General features: G+C 52.0%; 2 protein-coding genes across 5 annotated transcripts in view; one reads left to right on the top strand and one right to left on the bottom strand.

Moving 5' to 3' along the window:
- Positions 1-141: 141 nt before the first annotated feature.
- PROCA1 (protein interacting with cyclin A1) lies at positions 142-10,072 on the top strand. The gene is given in 6 exon segments (XM_010596447.3): positions 142-609; positions 4,791-4,874; positions 7,175-7,310; positions 7,552-7,713; positions 7,810-8,402; positions 8,405-10,072. Coding segments are annotated over 6 exon segments (1,137 nt in total). The 5' UTR covers positions 142-518; the 3' UTR covers positions 8,476-10,072.
- A 464-nt stretch (positions 10,073-10,536) lies between these two features.
- Positions 10,537-20,118, bottom strand: part of SUPT6H (SPT6 homolog, histone chaperone and transcription elongation factor) — a 34,117-nt gene continuing 24,535 nt past the window's right edge. For 3 of the 4 annotated variants that reach the window (XM_064271476.1, XM_023556193.2, XM_003416936.4), the window contains exons 25-37: positions 19,635-19,842; positions 18,986-19,133; positions 18,397-18,539; positions 17,430-17,570; positions 15,993-16,188; positions 15,361-15,599; positions 14,730-14,843; positions 14,435-14,559; positions 12,504-12,616; positions 12,151-12,228; positions 11,876-12,042; positions 11,148-11,335; positions 10,537-10,831 (exon numbers count right to left, since the gene is read on the bottom strand). In XM_064271476.1, coding sequence (XP_064127546.1) covers positions 10,645-10,831; positions 11,148-11,335; positions 11,876-12,042; positions 12,151-12,228; positions 12,504-12,616; positions 14,435-14,559; positions 14,730-14,843; positions 15,361-15,599; positions 15,993-16,188; positions 17,430-17,570; positions 18,397-18,539; positions 18,986-19,133; positions 19,635-19,842 — 2,047 coding nt within the window. In that variant the 3' untranslated portion in view covers positions 10,537-10,644. The remainder of the gene's footprint in view (positions 10,832-11,147; positions 11,336-11,875; positions 12,043-12,150; positions 12,229-12,503; positions 12,617-14,434; positions 14,560-14,729; positions 14,844-15,360; positions 15,600-15,992; positions 16,189-17,429; positions 17,571-18,396; positions 18,540-18,985; positions 19,134-19,634; positions 19,843-20,118) is intronic. The other variant, XM_023556194.2, reaches the window with a different exon arrangement.

Raw genomic sequence — 20,118 nt, 5'->3', positions numbered from 1 at the left:
TCGGTCTAGGGCCCGAGCGAAGTTCGGAAGGACTGGGGAGGAGGCGGAGCGGGGTCAAAGTGTGAGGTTGTGAGTGTTACCGGGGCGGGGCTATGCGCGGTGGGGGCGGGGCTAGGGCGGGGCTAAGGGCTGGGGGTCGGGCTAAGAGCTGGGAATAGGCCTGGAGAGGAGCTAAGGATGGGATTGAGGCCTGGGCCTGAGCGGCCGAGCTAAGGTTTTGGCCTGAGAGAAGAAAGGGGAGGTACTAGGGTTAAAGGTGGGACAAAGGGGCCTGGGAGAGCAGGGAGGTCCCGGATGAAGAACGAGACTAAAAGTCAGAACTCGGGGGCGGAGACCACGCAGTCCAGAGCTGGGGGAGGTGGGAGGGGAGCTGGGCAAGCATGAGGCAGAGTTAGAGGATTTGGGCGAAGCTGAGATTGGGGTTTACGGTTGGGTTGCGGGCTTGGCCTAGCTGAGGTTCCGGGTTGGACTTCTGCGAGGAGGGGGCCCCGTACAGACGAAGAACTGGGCTGAGAGCGATGTGGGTCAGGACGACAGTGACGATTGAAAGATGGACTAAGGAAAGGCCTGGGCACGAGATCAGCGTCTGGGATGACAGCAAGAGCAGGGGTAAGGAGGGGACGGGGCAGACGATTGAGGGCGGGCGTCGGGCCAGGGCCACGGCTGGGGGACTAGCTTGAAGACCCTAGCAGGGTTTGGGACCGAAGACTGGGATCCAGGGAGAGGAGGCGGGGCCAAGGGCTGGACTGGGGCGGAGCTAGGGCCTGGGGGACGGGCTCACGCCGAGCCGAGGACCAGTGATTGAGGAATGGGTCCCGAGGACCTGGGACGATCGCCTGCTGCATCGGCAGGGACGGTGGCGCTGGAGCCGGAGCTGCAACTCCTGGCTGTAGAGCTGGAAGGCACTGCTGGGCGGTAGCCGGGGCCCCGGGCGGTTCCATTGCCCCTGGGGGCGGGAAAGGGCCTAGGGGTTCCGTGCGTGACATCACAATCGCCTCCAGATGGGGGCGGGGCCGGGGCGGCGTTTCCAAGGAGACGCTTGCACACTGCCCTTCCCTTTTCCTCCCTTTCCTTCCCTCCCTTCTTTGTTCCCTCCTTCCCTTCCTTCTTTCCCCAGTTCGGCTTCTCTGGTAGCCAACCTAGAACCCCGGCCCCTGTACCGCAAGGGCTGGGGGAGCTCCTCCGCCCGCGAGACGGGGAGCTTCTGTGCAGATGAGCATCACCTGTGAGTTCTGAATTAGGCCCCTGCGTCCATTGCCGAAAAAGAGGCCACAACCCTCCCTCTGCCTTTTCCGCGAACACCCTCCTCATTCATTATGAAATCCCTCATATGTCCAACCTCAGTCGCTCCTGCTGCAGGAGCGCCGACTGCTGCTTCAGCCCAGAGCTGGAACCAGAGAGCAGATTGCCTTCCTCAGATCTGAGGAAAGTGTCTAAGTCTCCTGTCCCTCTTTGGCCTTCTTCCCCACCTCCCCTTCACAAACTGAGGTGACGGTTGTCAGGGCTTGTGGTGGGGAGTTAGTCAGTGAAAAATAAACTGGCTATGACCCTGAGTTGTTTTGTGGTGACTCTGAGGAGAGTAAGTAGAGTGAGACACAGCAGAGTTTGAATCCTGACCCTGGCTCAGGTCCCTTTGACCTGACCTTAGGGTCCAAGCCAGATAAAGGAGACTATGGAGCCAGGATTGAGCAAAATCAAAAGATGAAGAGTTGGTGTCTTGGAGTTGAAAAGCAGGTGTAGTAGGTGGGTGACAGCTGAGAAGACAAGAAGTTTTGGATAGGGACCTGAATGAGTGTTGGCTTAAGACCTGACTGTGGGGCTCAGGACATATGGAGGAACCCTTTGTTTACACGGGAGCCCTGGTGGCGCAGTGGTTAAGAGCTAGTCACCAGTTGCTCCTTGGAAACCCTAAGGGGCAGTTCTACCCTGTCCTATAGGGTCACTATGAATCAGAATCGACTCTACAGCAACAAGTTTGTTTTTTGTTTTTTTAGTTTAGTTTACAAGTGTGTCCCCTCAAAAAAAGCCAACCCTAAATAAAGCTGAAAGACCGTAGGCTGTGGATCCAGGAAGACCCGGCTTTGAATGTGACCTTTGCCATCTATTCACTTGAGTACTTTGACAAGTTACTTATCCTCTCTGAGTCTCTGTGTTCCGGTCATAGAATGGGCTGCAGTGGGGCTTTAGAATTAAAGGCATATTGTAAAATGAGTGTCTGGCATTGAGAAGGTGCTCATCCTTGTCAATTCTCTTTTCCTAGAAAATCTTCCAGGCTTGAACCCTAGGCAGAATGTCCAATGCCACAGTCTCTTTGTGGTTCCAATAGGGGGTTTATTCATTCATTCATTCATTCATTCAATTCAACCAACATTTACTGAACTCCTTCCATGTCCTAGACAGAGGCACATGAAATATGACCTCTGCTCTCAAGGAGAGCGACAGAGTAAATTCGTGAATGTCACAGGTTCTAGGTACTATGGCAGAGTAAAGGGGCATAAGGGTGTGTGGCCAATTCTACTTGGATAGCATTGTTCTTTCCAAGATGAATAGGTGTTTATGAGGAGTGGGAGACAGGCGAGAAGGACTGGAGGAGAGAGGGGTGGGAGAAGGGATGGATGGGCGAGAGAAACTGAGGAACTGAGGAAGGAACCAGGGCCTGGGTCCTGGAGGGCTTGTAATGTCATGATAAGTTTGCACTTGGTCTTGAAGGCAGTGGGATGTTATTAAGAGGAGGAATACGGTGGTCCCATTGGCATTTTAGAAAACTCATTCATCGTTAGGAATAGATGAGAGTAATGAGACAGGAAGGAGCCCCGGTTGCACAGTGGCTAAGTGATTGGCTGCTAACTGAAAGGTCGGCAGTTCCAACCCACCAGCAGCTCCGTGGGAGAAAGAGGTGGCAGTCTGCTTCTGTAAACACTACAGCCTTGGAAACCCTGCTGGGCAGTTCTACTCTGGCCTATAGGGTTGCCATGAGTCAGAATTGATGTGATGGCAATGGGTAATGAGACAGGAGGTGGGGAGGCCAGGCAAGAGGCTACTGTGGCTTTCTAAGTTAGAAATGATGAAGGTCTGAATCAAGACAGAGGTAGTGGGGATCAATTCAAGGGATATGCAGGGGAGGTATACATGGCAAGAATTGATTACCAAGCTGGATGATCCCTAGGTTTCTAGTTTAGGTGTCTACTGCTCTTTGAAACGGAGGATATGAGAAGAGAAGGTTCATGGTAGTTTGTGTAGGACACGCTGAATTTAAGATATTTTGGAGACATCCAGGAGGATATTGACTATGTGCCCAGGAAAGCGATCTGGGTTGGAGACTCAGATTTACATCATTTTATTGATGGGTATTGAAACCATGGGAGTGGACAACATTAGCCAGGGCAAGCTTGTAGTTTTGTGAGAAGGGGCTCAAGGACAGACCCAGATAAATCACCAATAGTTATGGGGGAAAGCAGAGGAAGATGAGACAGCAAAGGAGAGAGGAAAGAACTAGTTAGAGAAGGAAGAGAGAGGTGAGGGCGGTTTGTTATGGAAGCCAAAGGAACAGTTTGCTGAGATTGACTGGTCAACAAGGCCAAGTAAGACTACACAAAAAGGTGACTGGGTTTGGCTATTGGGAAAACACTAGTGGTCCTTCTTAAAGGACCCAGGATGGCTACTGTATTGTGTATTGCACACGGCTGGAGAGGAAGTAAGAGGTGAGGAGAAGACTGAAGTCCCTGAAGGCAGTGACTGGGACCCCTTCTCTGGGGCCTAGTGAAGCTATCCAATATATTTGTTGAATGAATGAAGTTGGGTTGAAAAGGAATATGCAGTGGTATAAAAAAACTATTTAGGGCAAAAAAAAGTTTTATTTGTTTATAGAAGTTCATAGCCTACTGGGAAAAAGCCAGTAAAGAGGGAGAACGTGAAAATTCTGGCTGGGACCGAGAGCTCATTGCTTTGAGCAGGGGCAAGAAGGGAGACCTCTTCCCCAGGTTAGTGAAGTGCGGGTGAGGGTGGGAGCGGCCACAGATAACGCTGGTAAAATTTTCTGCTGAGAGGAACAACAGTGGGGTAGAAGTTTTGAAGGAAGTGTTTGGGGTTTCATTCATTCACTCACTCATTTATTAAATATTGAACACTTAGGTGCTGTGGGCAACAGGAGAACGACCTGTAGAAGGATGACCAAGTGCCTGGGTGAAGTCTCCAGGCAATCAGCTCCCCTTCCTTAAGCAGGGCTCCACACTGATGCCCCAAAAGACAAGGCTAATCATGGGAAGGAAGGAAAGGGAAAGTGGTTGCTGATGGCTGGGGAAGCTGCTGTCCCAGTTGGAGGTCTGTTTGCTTGGGGATACCCTCTGACCGGACTCCACACACCGTGGGACATTATCTCCAACTGTCCCTCCTTGCTTAGACCCTGGCTCAATTCTATTCACCATTCCAGAATCAGTTCCAACGATGCTTCTTCCAGGAAATCTTCCGACACTTCCAAGAAGTTTTCCAAGAAAAATCCTCTTCCCACTTCCTAGTCTTAGTACGTGCCCTTGTTCCATGCTCCTGTAGGTCTTCCTCCCCACCGTCTCCCCCTCCAACATCATCTCCGTTACACTATTGTCATTATCTATTCACGTACCTCCCTGTGTCCCCCCACTGCAGCCTCTTGGGGGCAGGGACTGTTTTTTTTTTTTTTTTTTTTTCTTTTTTAATATCTGCATCTCCAGGCTGCAGCTGGGTCACCTGCAGCATCTCAGGAGATGCTGGGGGAATGAATGGCAGGCTGCCGCTGCCACTCTGTGCTCTCTCAGATGTAAACAGGTCGCCCAGCTGGGAGAGAGGACATCTGCTGGCTGGCGTGGCATCCAGCACTGACACATCTACCTTCTCTGAAGGTGGGTCTAGGGGATCCCTGTGCCTGTGTTCCCCACCACCCCTCACTTGCAAAAGCTGAGACCTGGCTATAGGCAGGAGGAAGGGAAGTGTTGGGACTTAATAGGGTTACCCAGCCACCCCCACCTCCCTCCTGATGCCACACCGCTTCCTTGAGGCTGCGGTCACCCCTTTCCTTCATGTAGCATTTTATAGGGCACAAATATCTTTCACGTGTGTGGACCAAGTCCTCCCTACAACCCTGTTAAATGGGTATTGCTGCCATCTCCATTCTGTGGGTAAGGAAACGGAGACTCAGAGAAGTTAACTAACCTGCCCTGGGTCACCCTGCTAGTAAGTGAGAGAGTCAGGACTGGAACTCAGGCTTGTCTGCTACGAGTTCAGGGCACGTGCCACCATGCTGCCCTTTGTCCTAATTCAGCAGTGCTGAACAAACCCGAGGCAGTGATGTTCCAGCCAGGCCCAGCCTCACATCCCTTCTTTATTTCCCCTGGGATACAGACACAGGGCACAGGAGAAAAGGAAGCAGAATAGGAGGTCACCAAGGGGGTCAGGGAAGTGGCGGGGACCCAGGACCCTCACAGCCTGGCTGGAGTGGGGGGCGAGGGGCAGGAGGAGGGATGTGGCACAAGGCTCAGACCAAGTGGCAGTGTCCTCATCTCTCAAGCACTTTAAGTCCACTTGGACTAACACACCCACACCCTAAAACCAAACCCGTTGCTGTTGAGTTGATTCTGACTCATAGTGACCCTATAGGACAGGGCAGAACTGCCTCGTAGAGTTTCCAAGGCTGTAATGTTACAGAAGCAGACTGCCACATCTTTCTCCTGCAGAGCAGCTGGTGGGTTTGAACTGCTAACCTTTCAGTTAGCAGTTGAGTTCTTAACCATTGTGCTACCAGGGCTCCTAACACACCCACAGCCTGGGTTAATTCCTGGCTGGTGGCCAGTATGAGATCTTGCCCAGTTCCACCGCTCTTAGGGGCTAAAGGCACAGTCATTTGGAGGTAGTTCGCTGCTACAGCACCCCACGCCAGGCTGCCATGCAACTCCTCAGTGCCCCCCTTCCTCCTTTGGGGGTGGGGTGGAGCTGATGTTGGGGGAACTGGCAGTAAGGGTGCCCAGAGTGGTGTATTGGACACCTTGTCCTCTGCCTGATGTGTGAGACCTTGGACTCTCAGGCTATGAGGGACATGGAGCCACCTCATGGGCTCATCTTTGGAATGGTGGCCTAAGAGGGTAGAGATTGGAATAGTAGCTTGGAACCTTAGGCAGGATCAGAGGTGAGACAGTGGGGGTGGAGTTTGGGAAAGGCCAGAGTGGGTTCAATCAGCTGAGCAAAACAAGTGGGAGCCCTTTTTCTAGGGCTTTTACCTAACCCCAAACGCTCACCTGGAATCTTCTCTCCTGTGCCCTGGGAAAGGGGACATGGTATTTTTGGGGGTGAGGGAGAAGGGTGATGCCTAAAGAGGTGTGGAAGGGCTCAGGCTAGGCAGCTGGCTGTTCAAGCCTGTGGCTCTAGGGGCTGGGGAAGAGAATGGATGCAGAATGGGAACTTGTGGGAAAGAACAGAGTGGTGGGCATGTGAGAAAGGTGTTGGGAGAGAGAAGGGGCTTGGAGGAAAAAGGATCAGAGTAGTAGTGATGATGTAAATGGTGAAGAAGGGGGCTACCATAGCCAAGGAGCAGGATGTGGGGGTGGGTTAGGCCTTAACTGCTCATGAGGCCACCATAGTAGGCCTTGTGGCTGGTGTGGCTTCATAAGCTGGGAAGGGTCGGGCTTGGGCTTCCCGAACCTGTGAAGTGTAGGCATAGGAAGTGAGGCTGCTGCTGCTGCTGCTGGTGGCCCCAGGCACAAGGAATTACAAAGTGGGGCTTCTAAGGCTGTACCATCTGCTGTGGCAAGAGGGTCTTCCCCTACCAAGGCATCTCGTGAAGTGGGGTAGCTGATTATGGAGTAGCTGGGTGATGGGGTAGGCAGGAGTCATTGGATGGGCAGGCTCCCAAAGAAGGCAGGGGAGAGACTTGATGAGGACCTATTGTGTATATGACATCGTGCCAGGCCTTCTCCTGGGAGTCTGCAGAGGGCAGGGGAATTTGTGTAGTGGATTGGGGAACAGAAGCGCTGGGACCTGGAGCTACTACTGAGCTTAGGCCCTAGAAATAGTCCAAGAGAGCTGGTAGTGGTAGCAGGTCAATTTGGTGAGGCCCAAGATCACTTATGGGCTTTAGATTGAGCTGTGGGAAGGGAGACCCCAAGTGTGCTGCTGCTGCTCCTGAGTGACCCAGGCCCCTACCCCTCAGGTGATTTCAAAGAGACTGACAGGTGCTGCTGGAAACACAAGCGGTGTTCTGGACACATCGTCCACCCCCTCATCCCTGACTATGGTCATCACAAGCTGCACCTGCACACCGTCAACCACTGCGACTGTGATTCTAGGTGAGGGCCCCCTCTTTGGGGGACCCACAGCAAAGTGGAGATGTCCGGGCAGAGCTAGACCCCAAACTTTCAATGTGGTTCCCCGCTTCAACCTTGAGCTGGTGCTCCAAGAGGAATGGGAGGAAATATTGTGGCAGCTGGGGCAGAGCCCAAGGGAGGCCACTGTCCCCCAGGCTTCTGGCTCTGGGCCCGTGGGGAGTCCTGGAGGTGTGGGAGCCAGGCTGAGAGTCTTGTGTGGCAGGGCAAAGGAATGCTCAGAGAAGGCAAACAGCAGCAGCTCCCGAGATGTGGGCCAAACCTGCTCCCGGGACATGAGCCCCACCTGCTTCAAGATCATCCAGACCCCTTGCTTTGAGCTCATCCCAGAGGAAGAAGAGTGTGTGGAACGGTTCTGGTATGGCTGGTGAGTGCTAGCAGGCCGACGGGGGATTAGGGGGCTCTGTTGGGCACTGCCCCCACCTCCTTCCAGCCCTCTCGCCCCCTCACCCTCCCCCTACAGGTGCAAAAGCTACAGGCCTGTCTCGGTGGCAGTGATCCACCATCCCATCCACCGTGAGTTTGTGGAAGATGACCTCAATGAAGATGAGGAGGAAGAAGCAAGCAAGCCTCCTATCCCGACCCAGGTGGGGCCTACCACCAAGCCCCCTGACACAAGCACTGGCACGGTCACTGGCACCGCCACCGGTACCCCTGACTCAGCAGCTCCCATCACCATCTGGCGCTCCGAGAGCCCCACAGGGAAAAGCCAGGGCAACAAGGTGATCAAGAAGGTAAAGAAGAAGAAAGAAAAAGAGAAAGATGAGGAGGAGTCAGACAAGGAGAAAGCAAAGCTGAAGAAAAAAATCAAGAAGGGCAAGGTGACTAAGAAGAAAAGCCCAGTTAAATCGGAACCTTCGCCTGCAGACTTAGGCCGATCAATAAGCCCAAGAGAGTTGGCCAGGATGTCAGAGTCCAGCCCAGACAGCCGGGAAGATCTAGAGAGTGAGGGCAGCTACAATGACCCCAGACAGGAGGAACCCTCCAGTGAGGATCCTGTGGAGTCTCCATCACCCAGGAAAAGAGAGAAAAACACAAACCAGAATAAGAAGTCCGGTGGAAGGTCTCACAAGTCAGGAAGGTAAACAAGAGGAAGTCTCCCCCAACATCAAACCCCAATGTCAGTTGAGGCCAGGGTGACCAGGGCAAAGAATAAATTCCATCAAGCCTGTAGCTGACCACCTACCACTGTTCTCTCTCCAGCTGGACTCCTTCTGTGTGTATGTGTTGAGGGGGTGGTTCTGGGCACAGCTGGAGCCAAGGGGCTAGGGCTGCAGGGGTTTCTGAAGGGCGATCCAGCTTTCAATGAAGTCCATAGGAAGGTGGATGGGAGGGAGACCCTTTCCGTCTTACAGGGGGAAGGAGAGGGACATAGCCATTTTTTCTTAATATTCTAGGACTGGGACAGAAGCGTACATGTGGGTTGGGGTAGGTAGCTAAGGCTCTCCCTCTACTGGAAAACTGGTCTGTGTGGATTCTGCTTCTGGGACAGGCAGTACTGTCTGCAGTAACAGCCACAATAAAATCAACCTTTTAACCCACTCTGTGCCGCTGCACCTGGCCTTTCCTTCTCTAAGTGGCCCTGGGGAAGATGGGGCAGGGCAGCCCACAGGGGTCAGCAAGGCTTCCACCTGCTCTAGGAGGTGCTCACGGCACCATAGGAGACACGACCTTCCCAGCTGGTGTGGCCCTGCTCTAGCTAGACCCTTGCAGACTTTCTGTGTTCAAGGGAGAACTGAGTTCTTGGCAGAGGGCCAGCCTTCCCCTGCTCCTGACAACCTTTCAAAAAAACAAAAAAAAACTTGAATAACAACAAGGGAGCTCATCAGGTTTGAGCAGCGGTGGCCCTTTCTGACTTCTCTGCAGAGCCCCAAGCAGGGGCAGGGAGAGCAAAGCCTTACGATCCCAGCACTGACTCACAAAGCTGTGAGCTGAAGCCCTTGTGGAGACACAGAGGGGACCAGGGGTCCAGAACAAAAGTGGCAGTGGGGGTGCAGGAAGGGACCAGGACTAGGAGGCTGGCTAGTCCCAGCCAGGAAGGACTGGGCCCCTTGCCACATCCCAGCTCCCTTTTCCAGGGCCTGTGTAGGGGGAAAGGGGGGGCAGTGATGGTGGGAGACCATCCTGGGGCAGAAACACTTGACTTGCTTGGGAGTATTGTCGGAGATGAAGGTCCAGCCGGCAAAAAGGGAACAGTGGAAGGTGCAAGGATTTGAGGTAAAAAAAATCCGACTTACTTGTGGCCTTTCTCATTATGCCAGAGAAGACCAACCAGGAGGCCCAGGGGATGGGGTAGCTGGGAGTGAGTGAGTCTAAGAAGGGCACTAGTGTTTACTGAGAGCTCTTCATGTACCAGGCACTGGGCTAAGCAGTTCATACACATTGTATCAGCCTTCCCGCAGCTGATGAGCTAGGTATTATCATTTCCATCTTGCCAATAAGAAAGCAGATTTAGAGGCAGTTAAGTAGCTTGCACAAGGGTCATGGAACTAGGAAGCAGAGCAGGGATGTGACCCCAGGCAGGCAGCTTCTACAGCAGACTGCCTGGGGTCATGTCCTTGCTCTGCACTACCAGGGACCATTGCCCTTCTCCTGGATGGGAAACGGGAGTCAGGGGAGCCTTCACAGCTCCACACACTGCTTTGAAAGCTACTCCTCAAAGAGCCGAAGAGTTGCAGAGACTGCAGCAAGCGCTCTGTAGAAACACTGTTTATTCAATGATAGGCAGGAAGCGGCGGCAGCGGCAGCAGGTAGGTAAGGGCGGCCAGGCAGGGGCTGGGCAGGTTAGCTCTGCTCCACTCTGTCCCCCGATCTCCTGCTTTGACAGCCACCTGAGCTGTTGGCATCGGGCCAGAAATACTTTCCCTCCTGCCCCAAACTGAATAAATAGTATCCCTCTCCCCACAAGAGCTAGGGGAGACTCACGTGCTGAGCTTGGCGCCCCCTTCACAGCCCAGAGTCAGGTGGGGGCAGAAGCTCAAAATGGCTTGTAGGGAGAATACAAAACTCTTCCACTCTCATTCTCATCTTCCTCTTCCTCCTCTCTGCCACACTCCCCTCCCAGCCTGGTCCCAGGACAGGTGGTCGGTAAGGGCCTGGAGTGGGAGAATTGTTGCCTAGTGTACACTGAGCTCAAGTTCGCGAGGCCATCCAGCCTGTCACCCATCCAGGCTGACCACCAAAGAGAACGTCACTTCACGTCACTTTATGGACAGAAAAGGAAGGGGCAGGGAGTGAGCAGTGGGTGGCCAGGCCTTTGCCAGCTTCAGAGGTAACCAGAGTCCTAGTAGCAGGCCCCCTACCGATCCATCTCGTCCAGGAGTGGGGTGGCATCGCCAGCAATGGACATGGGGGTGCTTTCGATCATGGGGCTGGGAGAGGGCCGAGGCGTCAGCCGCTGCTTCTGTTTCCGCCGCTCTGCCTCCTTCTCCTGCAGCCACTGCTCTGCCATCTTCCCCCAGTCGATGGCTGCGTGGCTGTTGGACCTGGGGCAGGGAGGGGAAGAGAGGACCTTTGAGACCAGGACTCTTCAGGGGCTTTTTAGAAGGATGCCTTCCCACCAATCACTGGTGAGCTCCTGCTCCTGCAGAAAGGGACCTGACACCTATGGCCCCTTAGCTGGTGTGAGGCAGTCGCAGCAGTGGCCCGCTGCCACACTACCCTTTTCTGTCTTTTCCCAGAAACCAGTACCCTGCGGGTATGATCTAGGTCACGGGTTCTCAGAAGACCCAGAGCACCTGCCTATTCACAGCCCTTGGCCTCCTGATAATAGCTCCCTGTCAAAAACCTGCGGATACTTACTTTGGCTGCTGCTGCCGTTGCCGGGAGCTGGACGAGGGCTGAGGCTGGGCTTGGGCGGACTGGGGGGTGGTGCTGGCCTGTAGCTGGTGGTACTGTGGTGTGGTGATGGGCTGGCTCGGGGTTGTGTAGGAGTAGCTGGGGGTCATCAGTGGTGTGGCCACTGGCTGCTGGGCTGGGGTTGGGAACACCTGGAAAGAGAGGAAGAGTTAAGTGGGGGTGGATCTTGAGCTTGTCTGGGCTTGCTGGAAATTTGCAGCAAGTTGAAAAGCTGGCATCGGCACAGAGCTTTGCAGCTCACCCTCTCCTGGACAGCGTGTGGTTGTGAAGAGCAGAGATAGGTCAGCAGATATGGCCATTAAGAGGAGGCTATGAGTTGGCAATGAGTTTTTTTGGGTTTAATGGGGTAGAACCTGCCCCAATGATGAGGCCCACAAGTCCCAAACGACCACCTGAGGTTTCTAGGGGCTTGAGGGTTCCAAAGATCTCAACTCTGTGGAAAGGCCAAGCCCTCTCTTATTCCCTTTTTCCTCAAATGGGTCTGAGGAAAAGAAGCATATGCTGTTGACAGTTCCTAAGGCTGTGGCAGCCCCCTCTGTATGTGAGAAGCTTCCTGTGGTGGGCACTACCTGGGGTCAGTCTGTGGACACGGGCTGACAAAGGATAACTGTTCTGTTCGCTTTTACTCCTCCCCACCCCCGTGCAAGGAGCCTCCTCCCCAAGCCACATACGTGGTAAGCGCTGCTGCCCCCTCCACTGCCACCATAGCCATACTGGCTAGAGGCCCACTGGGCTGGGGTGGCGTTGGGGTTCTGTCCTTGGCCTGTCACAGCAGCAATGGCACTGAACACCTGTGAGGTCATGTTCTGGGGCAGGGCGTTGACAGCCCGTGTAAGATCTGTAAGCACAAAAAGGTGGGGGTTGACAGTGGGAGAGGTCAAAGTCCCTCTAGCTCCACACCGCCCCTCACCACCTCCCCCACCGTTTCCGAGCATGAGCTCCTCACCTGCAAGGTTGATGTTGGCTGGGGTAGCATTGATAGAGGCAGGTGTCCGAGTCCTGCTGCTGCTACTGGGGGTGATACCTATAAGAAATGGCTAGAGTTAGTTACATCTTTCCAGAAACTTATTTCTGGTTTCACATTTAGGGGGTTGGTGCAGGTAGAGACAAGCGGAGGGAAGAAAGGGAACTGCAAAAACAAAGTGGGTGGGGAACCTCCCTGACGCTAGGCGGTTGGAGTAAGACAGCTGCAATGACAGTCCAGGCCTCAGCCCCTCCCCTAAAAGGTCAGTGACTACCCTGAGGCAGGCCCTAGGTGGCCCTCCAACCATACCCCAGAAGTCAGGGCAGAGAACTCACCGGGTACAGGATCCTGGTAGTGATCCTTAAACCATCTGAAAAGTCCATTCACAGTTGGGAAGATTTGGCCCCGGTATCGGAATCCTTCTGGAGTCACTGTTACATACTCTATCCTGGGGTTTTGGAAGGAAACGTGCGTGCATCAGATACCATCTGGGGCCAGCTGTGAGAGCGGCCAGAACAGATCTCCACCATGGAAAGCAACCAGACTGAGTGCTGGGGGAAAGGCAAGACGAAAGAGCCAGGCCCTGACCCTGTAAAGGGAGGCTGCGCTCTACCTGGGGAGGTGAATAGCATACTCGAGCAGTGAAGGCCAGGCAGTCAGTAGCCCCCTGTGCACTACATACAGGTGGGCAGAGGAAGGCTTGTTGAGGGCTGGGCCACCACGATGGCTGCATACCACAGATGAGGGAAAGACCGAGGCAACAGAATGTCACGGTTGGCAGGGGCCTTCCAGGAGCAAAGTACAGCTCCCCATAAGCAAGAATCTTTTTGTAGCACCCCTGGAAGGTGCTGAGTCTACCCTTACTCAATGCTTTTGCAGAGCAGCAGAGCGTGGTGAAAAGGATGGACTCCGGTTCAGGCCTGGTTCCAGTTTTAGCTCTCCCGCTCACCAGCCATGTGACTTTGGACCAAGTTTCTAAGCCTGAGTCTCAGATTTCTCATTTGTAAAACAGGATAACAGCACCTAAACCTGCAGAGTGTATTGGAAGCACTTACCAAAATACCTAAAGGAGGCATGTGAATAAAAGGTTAAAGGCTACCACAAGCCAACAGACAATGCAATTGCGAAGTTCTTACTTATATTAAAAAGAAACCTGCTTCCTAAATCTCCTACTCAAGTGTTTTTAATTCTGCAAGGACAGTCTATTTCCCTTTCCACAGGAGGCTTCTGTCCCTCCTTTAAGGTCTCCAGTTTCCTCAAGCGTTCCTCATGGGCCAGGTTCTCAGTGCCCACATGGCCATGGCTGCCATCCTCTGGAAGCACATTGCTGAGTCAGTTAGAAAGGGCTTCCCAGAAACAAGCATGGTGTTCCAGACGTGCCCTAGAGAAGCACAGGGCCCAGCGTCTAGAGCCTCCTACCCTCTAAGCTGTACAGAAGTGCAGTCAGTACACTGATACAAGCAGAAGCGCGCATGCCTTGGCCAAGGGTTGATGGGAGGATGGGGGCAGGCTGAAGTAGAGAAGGCTGAAGTTACTAGCCTGTGTAACCAGCACACAGAAAACAGGTCTCAGGAAATAAAACTTTGCCCCCTAAATTGTTTTTAAGGCCAGGGCACTAGAAAAAAACTGTTACTGTCGAGTTGATTCTGACTCATAGAGACACTACAGGACAGAGTAGCGCTACCCCATAGGGTTTTCCAAAGAGCGCCTGGTGGATTCGAACTGCCAACCTTTTGATTAGCAACCGAACTCTTAACTACTATGCCACCAGGGTTTCCAAGCACTAGAGACCCCCAGATCAAAGAAGGCCTTAGGAAGCCTGCCTGTTGGTCACACACAGAGGCTGCTGGTAGGAAAAAGGGATGCTCTCCTGACCCACCCTTCAGTGCAGGAAGAAGAGTTTGCACACCACAGCCACGAGCCAGTGTGCTGAATTAGAGTGAAGCAGTGGAAAGCAGGGACCAGTGTGCTGGCCCCAGTCTGTGCCAGTCAGGTGGAGAGAGTTTTTGGGGAGTAGCACCACTCCCTGGAGAAAGAAGAGGTTAAGTGAACTTTTTTATAGGGTTGATGAGAGCGTTCTTCTTACGTGCAGCTTTGCCTCTGCCTCTCAATCATCACCGTTTCCCCACCTCCAACCTCCACCTCCATTCTGTATGCGGAGAAAGGCGGTCAAACAGAACCAGAAATCCTGCTCCAGGGGCTGCTAACCCCCATCTAGCCTGTCTGTGGACCCCAGTGGCAGCACCTTCTCAGCACCAGTGCTCACCTGGGTTTACCCCGGGGCTGGTATCCCAGTAGGAACTTGCCGGGCAGTTCCTTGCAGGCACAGATGAAATAAGGGATGAAGGTGGGCTTCTCCTTCTTAGTTTTGATGAGCAGCTCCTCTAATTTCTGGGGGTAGAATGAGGGGGAGAGGTTGGGATAGCAGCATGCTTGGCACACGATGTCTGGCGCATACACAGTGTACGCCGCCTTCACCACCTGACATCCCTAGGCTGAAGGAGACCATGAATCCTCATGTTACTGGGAAGGTGTTTTCCCTTGGAGGGCCCTCGGCTCACCTTGCGGTCCCCACCACTGCAGTCCTGATAATACTTGTGGTTCAGAAGGTCACGTGCAAAGGATGCCATGGGCTGGACATAGCGGGCAACAATCTCATCCAAGTCTTCAAATTCCTGTGGGAAGGAGGTAAAGGCCCCACATGTCATAGCCAGGTCTGAGGCTCCTGGCCCCTCATCAAATCTACCCTGAAGAGACCCCAGGGAAGATGGAAAGCCATGGAACAGGGCTCCCAGATTCACTGAAGCTTGACTCCAGTGCACAGTTCCTCAGTCTCTTCCCTCTATCTGTTAGAGTCATAGTCAGATTAGCTCACAGGGACACAAAGGGCTTTAAATCATAACCTGGATTTTCCCCTTGGTGCTTGGTATCAATAGGGAACTACTTCTTAAGGTTTCTGTTTACTGAAAAACAGGAAAGAGAATCTTGATACGTTTACGTGTATGTGTGTGAACACGTGTTTTCTCTGCTTCTCCCACTGGCCTTCAATCTCTAAATGGATATGAAGTAACTGTTTTATTGTTCTGCATAGCTAAAACACAAATAATGTGTTTAAGTCACTAGCGTCAGATAAAAGTAGCCCGAAAGTGCGTGTTTCTGGAAACAGGAATAGGGATGGGACGTGGCTCTCACCTCACTGTTGATCCACAGAGTGGCTCCAAGGCTGAAGGCATTTTCCTTGCCTTCTTCCCGGACATCCACGTGCTGGTAGATGCCATCACTGACCTTCCAGGTCACTGTCAGGTGATTCTCACCCTTGCTGCTTGGTCGGATGATCACGTCACCCTGGTCCATGGTCTCCATCATCTTTTCTGCTTGCTTGAAATTTATATTATGGAAGGATGGGTGTGCAATCACTCGCTTGATGTATGCTGAAGAGGGTAGGGAAGAAGTACAGAGCCGATGATGGGGCTATGAGCTGACAGCAATGGGGCAAACTATGGTTTAATTCTGGACCCACTATGGGCTGGGTTTATGGGATTCTAAGACTCGTTTGGGATCTTTCTGAGACTCTCCGGGCCTGTGTTCTCTGACGCGGTGGGTGTTTTAACCTGGGTTCCTAGGGTGCTGAGAGGGTGAAGCTTTAAGAGTTACAGTGCGTTAGCAAAGCAAACGTGACCCGAGAGACCCTAGGCTCTGGCCTTCCCTTCATGACTTCTCTGGGCCTCAGCAGCCACTCCTCCTGGGAGGCTGAGACAAGAGACACAGCAGCATGTGCATCTAAGTCCTGATTCATGGACTACAGGGATGGCAAGCACACTCACTGGTTCGCTGCTGCTTCCGCTTCATGTCCTCCTCCTGCTTGTGGTCTGCTGCTTCGGCATCAAAGTCGTAGTAGGTGTCCTTGGGCAGTTTCCACTCGTTGTTCCTGTCCATGAGATCTGAGGTGCGGCAGGTCAGGTCTGCGCTGAACTTCTCGATGTCAATCTTCATGATGCGACAGTGAACGGTCATTCCCACCTAGATCCACAGAACATTTGAGCTGGAAGGGACAAAGATGATCTAGCCCAATGCCCTATTTTACACACGAGAAACCCAAGCAGAAGGGTGGTGTGATTTGCCCAAAGCCACCTAGCTCCTGAGTGGCAGACCAGGAGTTCAGGGTTGAGTCCGGTCGGTGGGGCTTCTGGCGGTGTCCTGCGCTGATGCCTCCCACTCTAGGTAGGGAAACCGACTGGAACTTATCAGGATGTACCCCACCACAGGCTCTACTCCCTTCTTCTAGAAAGTTGCTTAGTTACTGCTCTCAGGACGCAATGAAAGTCTGGCTGCCCGTTTTGAGAGGAGCCAAAATAATAGCCTCTCCACATCTTACTCAAATTGGCTCAACAGTGACAAAAGCCTGCCACACTGCATGGCTGCCCTTCTTTTGAACCTGCCCTAGCTTCATTTATTAAAAACTTCCTTCCCCAGCTCTCCTAAGTCCACAGCTGTCAATATTACACAACACTTAGGGCCAGTGTGCTTCAGTGGAAACATGGGCTTTGCAAATAGCAGGTCTAGGTCTGAATACTAACTGGGTGATCCTGGACAAGGCATTCACATTTCTCTGAATCTCAGTTTCCTTACCCTCAAAAAGAAGGTAACATTAACTTCCTTATCAGTTTGTGAGAGCAGAGAGAGCATATGTAAACGTCACCCACTACGTATTTATCACAGCAGGAAAAATGGCAGCTGTGGCAGGAGAATGCTAGAACAGAAAAGGAACATAGAGATTTACTCCCAACCCTCTTACGTGGAGACTATGCAGCGTTCCTTCTGAGTGTCATCTGGTTTTGCCTATAGAGCCCCAAAGGCATCCTGTGCAAAGGGGCCATGCCGTGCAACCTTGTCCATCTCCCACAGAAGCACTTCCTGGCCTCAGCAGAGCTCACGGAGCCTTTCTGTTGCTCAGCATATAAGCCTGGGCCCTGCTTCCGGCCGACACTGCAGCTTCCCACACAGGAAGAGAGCCCTCTCCCCAGGTCTGGCAACTTGATGAAGTTTCACAAAGGCAGTGAACAAAAGCTGCTACCCATTCAGATGCTTCTGGCCCTGGCTTCTTTCATCTAGTTATAAACTCTCCCTGAGACTCTCTCCCCACCAGTAACCACTGGGAACACAGCCCAGTGTCAGGGCGGGGGAAGAGCCCAAAGTCAGGGAGAGCCTAATCTGAGTGGGCAAACACTGCACTAGGTGCTTTAACCCCATCATTCGCCTACCTTTACTCGTTCCTCTGGTCGCTTTACCACTTTGTCACTGAGGAATTTGGTGGGGATGAAGCCAGTAACGCCATTGTCTAATCGTGTTTTGACACCGATGGCCTGGCCTGGGCAGGAACCACTGTCGAAGTGGTTCCAGACCTGAAGAGGGTAAGAGGAGAGAAGCGCATGAAGATTCTGGAGATCACACATCCTGAAAAGAGCTGCCAGGGAGATGGCAATTTATTTTACCATCTACACTTGGCATCATGGTCCAAGAACACAACTTAGCCACCTGCCAGACAGAATTTAAATATCCAAAACTTTTCTTGAGTCATAACTGGTGGTATCACTGGACATCAGATAAATCTTTTGTATGTATCTAACCTCATGCCCCTCTAGCCATAACTGGGGCCCCTCCCATTTTGTTCTAACCCAGTAGGCATAAAGAATATGTCAGTCTTGAGACAACTCATTTCAGTGAACCAGGCCCCTGCAGTTGTTTAATAACCTGGACAAATGACATGGCTTCTTCTATCGGGTGGTGTTCAGAAATTGTCTCTTTTATAATCTCACAGGAACTCAGCCTAGAAACAGCTGAAGACCCAGAAAAAGCTACCAGGGAGGCTTTAGTGATTTCTGACCATCAAAAGGCAGAGGATGCCTAGAAGAATGCACGGAAAAGTTAAAATGTGTGTGCAGAATGAAAAAATGGAAGACAGTTGACAGGTAACTTCTAGTTTGCATATATAGGGACACTGTGCCTATTCTGTAGGTACGAAATGAACACCTGCATCTCCTGGGTCTGGCTAAGATAGAACTCCAGAAACTAGGAAGGGTTAACGGATGAGGCAGCTGAGCGAGGACAGTGACACACACAGGTAAGTTTAACCTAGCACACAGAGGGACTCTGCACTGAACCTGTACCTGCCCTCCTCCTCCTCCTCTTTGTGTACTTGTCTGACCATGATGACGCTGCAGCACATACCTCACTTAGTTCAGGGAAATTGTCCTGCTGACAGAACGGGCACTGCCACAGTCCCGTCTCATCATTGCGGATTGCCTGGTCATAGCTCTCGCCCTGTGGACGCCTGTGGGCGATGCCTGTGACATTGCAGATGATGAGCTTTCCTGGAGGAAGGGCAGAGGAGCACAGGGAAGGGAAGAAGAGAACAGGGAGGAGGCTACGTGAACTAGACAGGTGACTACATCCCACCAACCTTTTAGTGACAGACATCTGTTTTAGAGCCCCTCCATCTATCTCTACTGACTTCCTTCCTGTCCTTGAGAAGGGAGATCTTCCCCTGATTTGATGATAGGGTAAAATGAGGCCTAGGAGGGAGACCCCCATGAAGACCTTGTAGCAGATTAGAAGCATAATTAGACACTGAACTTATTAGCTTTGACTCGCATCCCAAGGCTTTATAATCTTTTTAAAGCTCCCCTGGGTCTCCCCCACCTACAATGTAAACTTGTCCCATTCTGTTGGAATGGCTGCTTGATTTGAATGTATACAGTAATTGCACCCCACACCCTAATCATATCCCTTTTAACTACAAAATGGACCCAGAACTTACCAATGTAGAAGGTCTCTGGTGTTTCTTTGGTTAACATATTGAAGATCTCCTCTGTGTTAGGAGAGCGGTAGGCTGTCCTGAGGTCCTTATACCTGCAGCTCAGTTCCGCCCGGATGTCGTATAGTGTGATGTGTTTGTCACCATAGCCCTGGGGAAGAGGCCCATCAAGAGCCTTAAAACTGCTACCCTTCTTGAGCCACAGGGGGATTTCAGTGAAAAGAAAAGGCCAACAGGCTCCTTTTGGGGCTTCTCTTTTTTTTCTTTCCCTTTAACATTTACTAATGGAGACTTTAAAACATTTTCTTAGTCATGGGATATTGTTCTGTAACTAAAATACTTCATGGAACCCCGATGTATAAAACAGATAAAGGCAAAGCTACTCTGTGAGTAAGGAGGAAGGAGGGCCTAGAAAGCAGCTCTGCTTACTGACACCTTCCCAACTCCCTCCCTACCCCCACAATTTCTGAAGCTGTCTGTGAGGTACTTCCTTGGCTCTGTAACAAGCAGACTAAAAACTTACTAAGAAATCCAGTAGAGCATAGGCAGAGAGATAAAAGGGTCAAGTCTCCCACTAACAGAGTTGGAGTTTTTCTGTAGACTTGGCCACTTGGGATGGAATCTGTGCCAGGCCTTCCACACTGCCACCCACCTGCCTCTCTAGCTCCTCTGCAAAGGCATCAAGGTCCAGGTCCTTGAGTCGTTCTGGGTTTTCTAAGATCTCTTCCAGGGCTCCTGCAGGGTTGGCATCCTCAGCCGATTCATCATACTCCAGGGCATCCACTGCCATCTTCCTGGCCCACTCATAGGTCTCAGGGTGGACACGAGAGCCGTCGAGGACTTCGATGTATGAGTCGGTGCTAAAGAAAGGCAGAAAAGGGGCAGGATATAGAACAAGGAGCTTCTGGTAACAACCAAAATGTTCACCAATGGGGAACTGGTTACATAAATTAGGGTACCTCAATACAATGGAATACTATACAGCCATTAAAAAGAATGAGGTAGATCTATGTGTGCTGACATGGAAAGATGGCCACAATATATTGATAGGTGAAAAATGTACTGCAAAACACTATGAACCATATGATCTCATTTTTGTAGTAAATGGGTAGTTAGTAAATGCATAGCAAAAATAA

Source organism: Loxodonta africana, chromosome 18 (genome assembly GCF_030014295.1).
Source record: "Loxodonta africana isolate mLoxAfr1 chromosome 18, mLoxAfr1.hap2, whole genome shotgun sequence".
Lineage (NCBI taxonomy): Eukaryota > Metazoa > Chordata > Mammalia > Proboscidea > Elephantidae > Loxodonta > Loxodonta africana.
The sequence above is the reverse complement of the archived record's forward strand: the minus strand, read 5'-3'. Positions and strand labels throughout refer to the sequence as shown.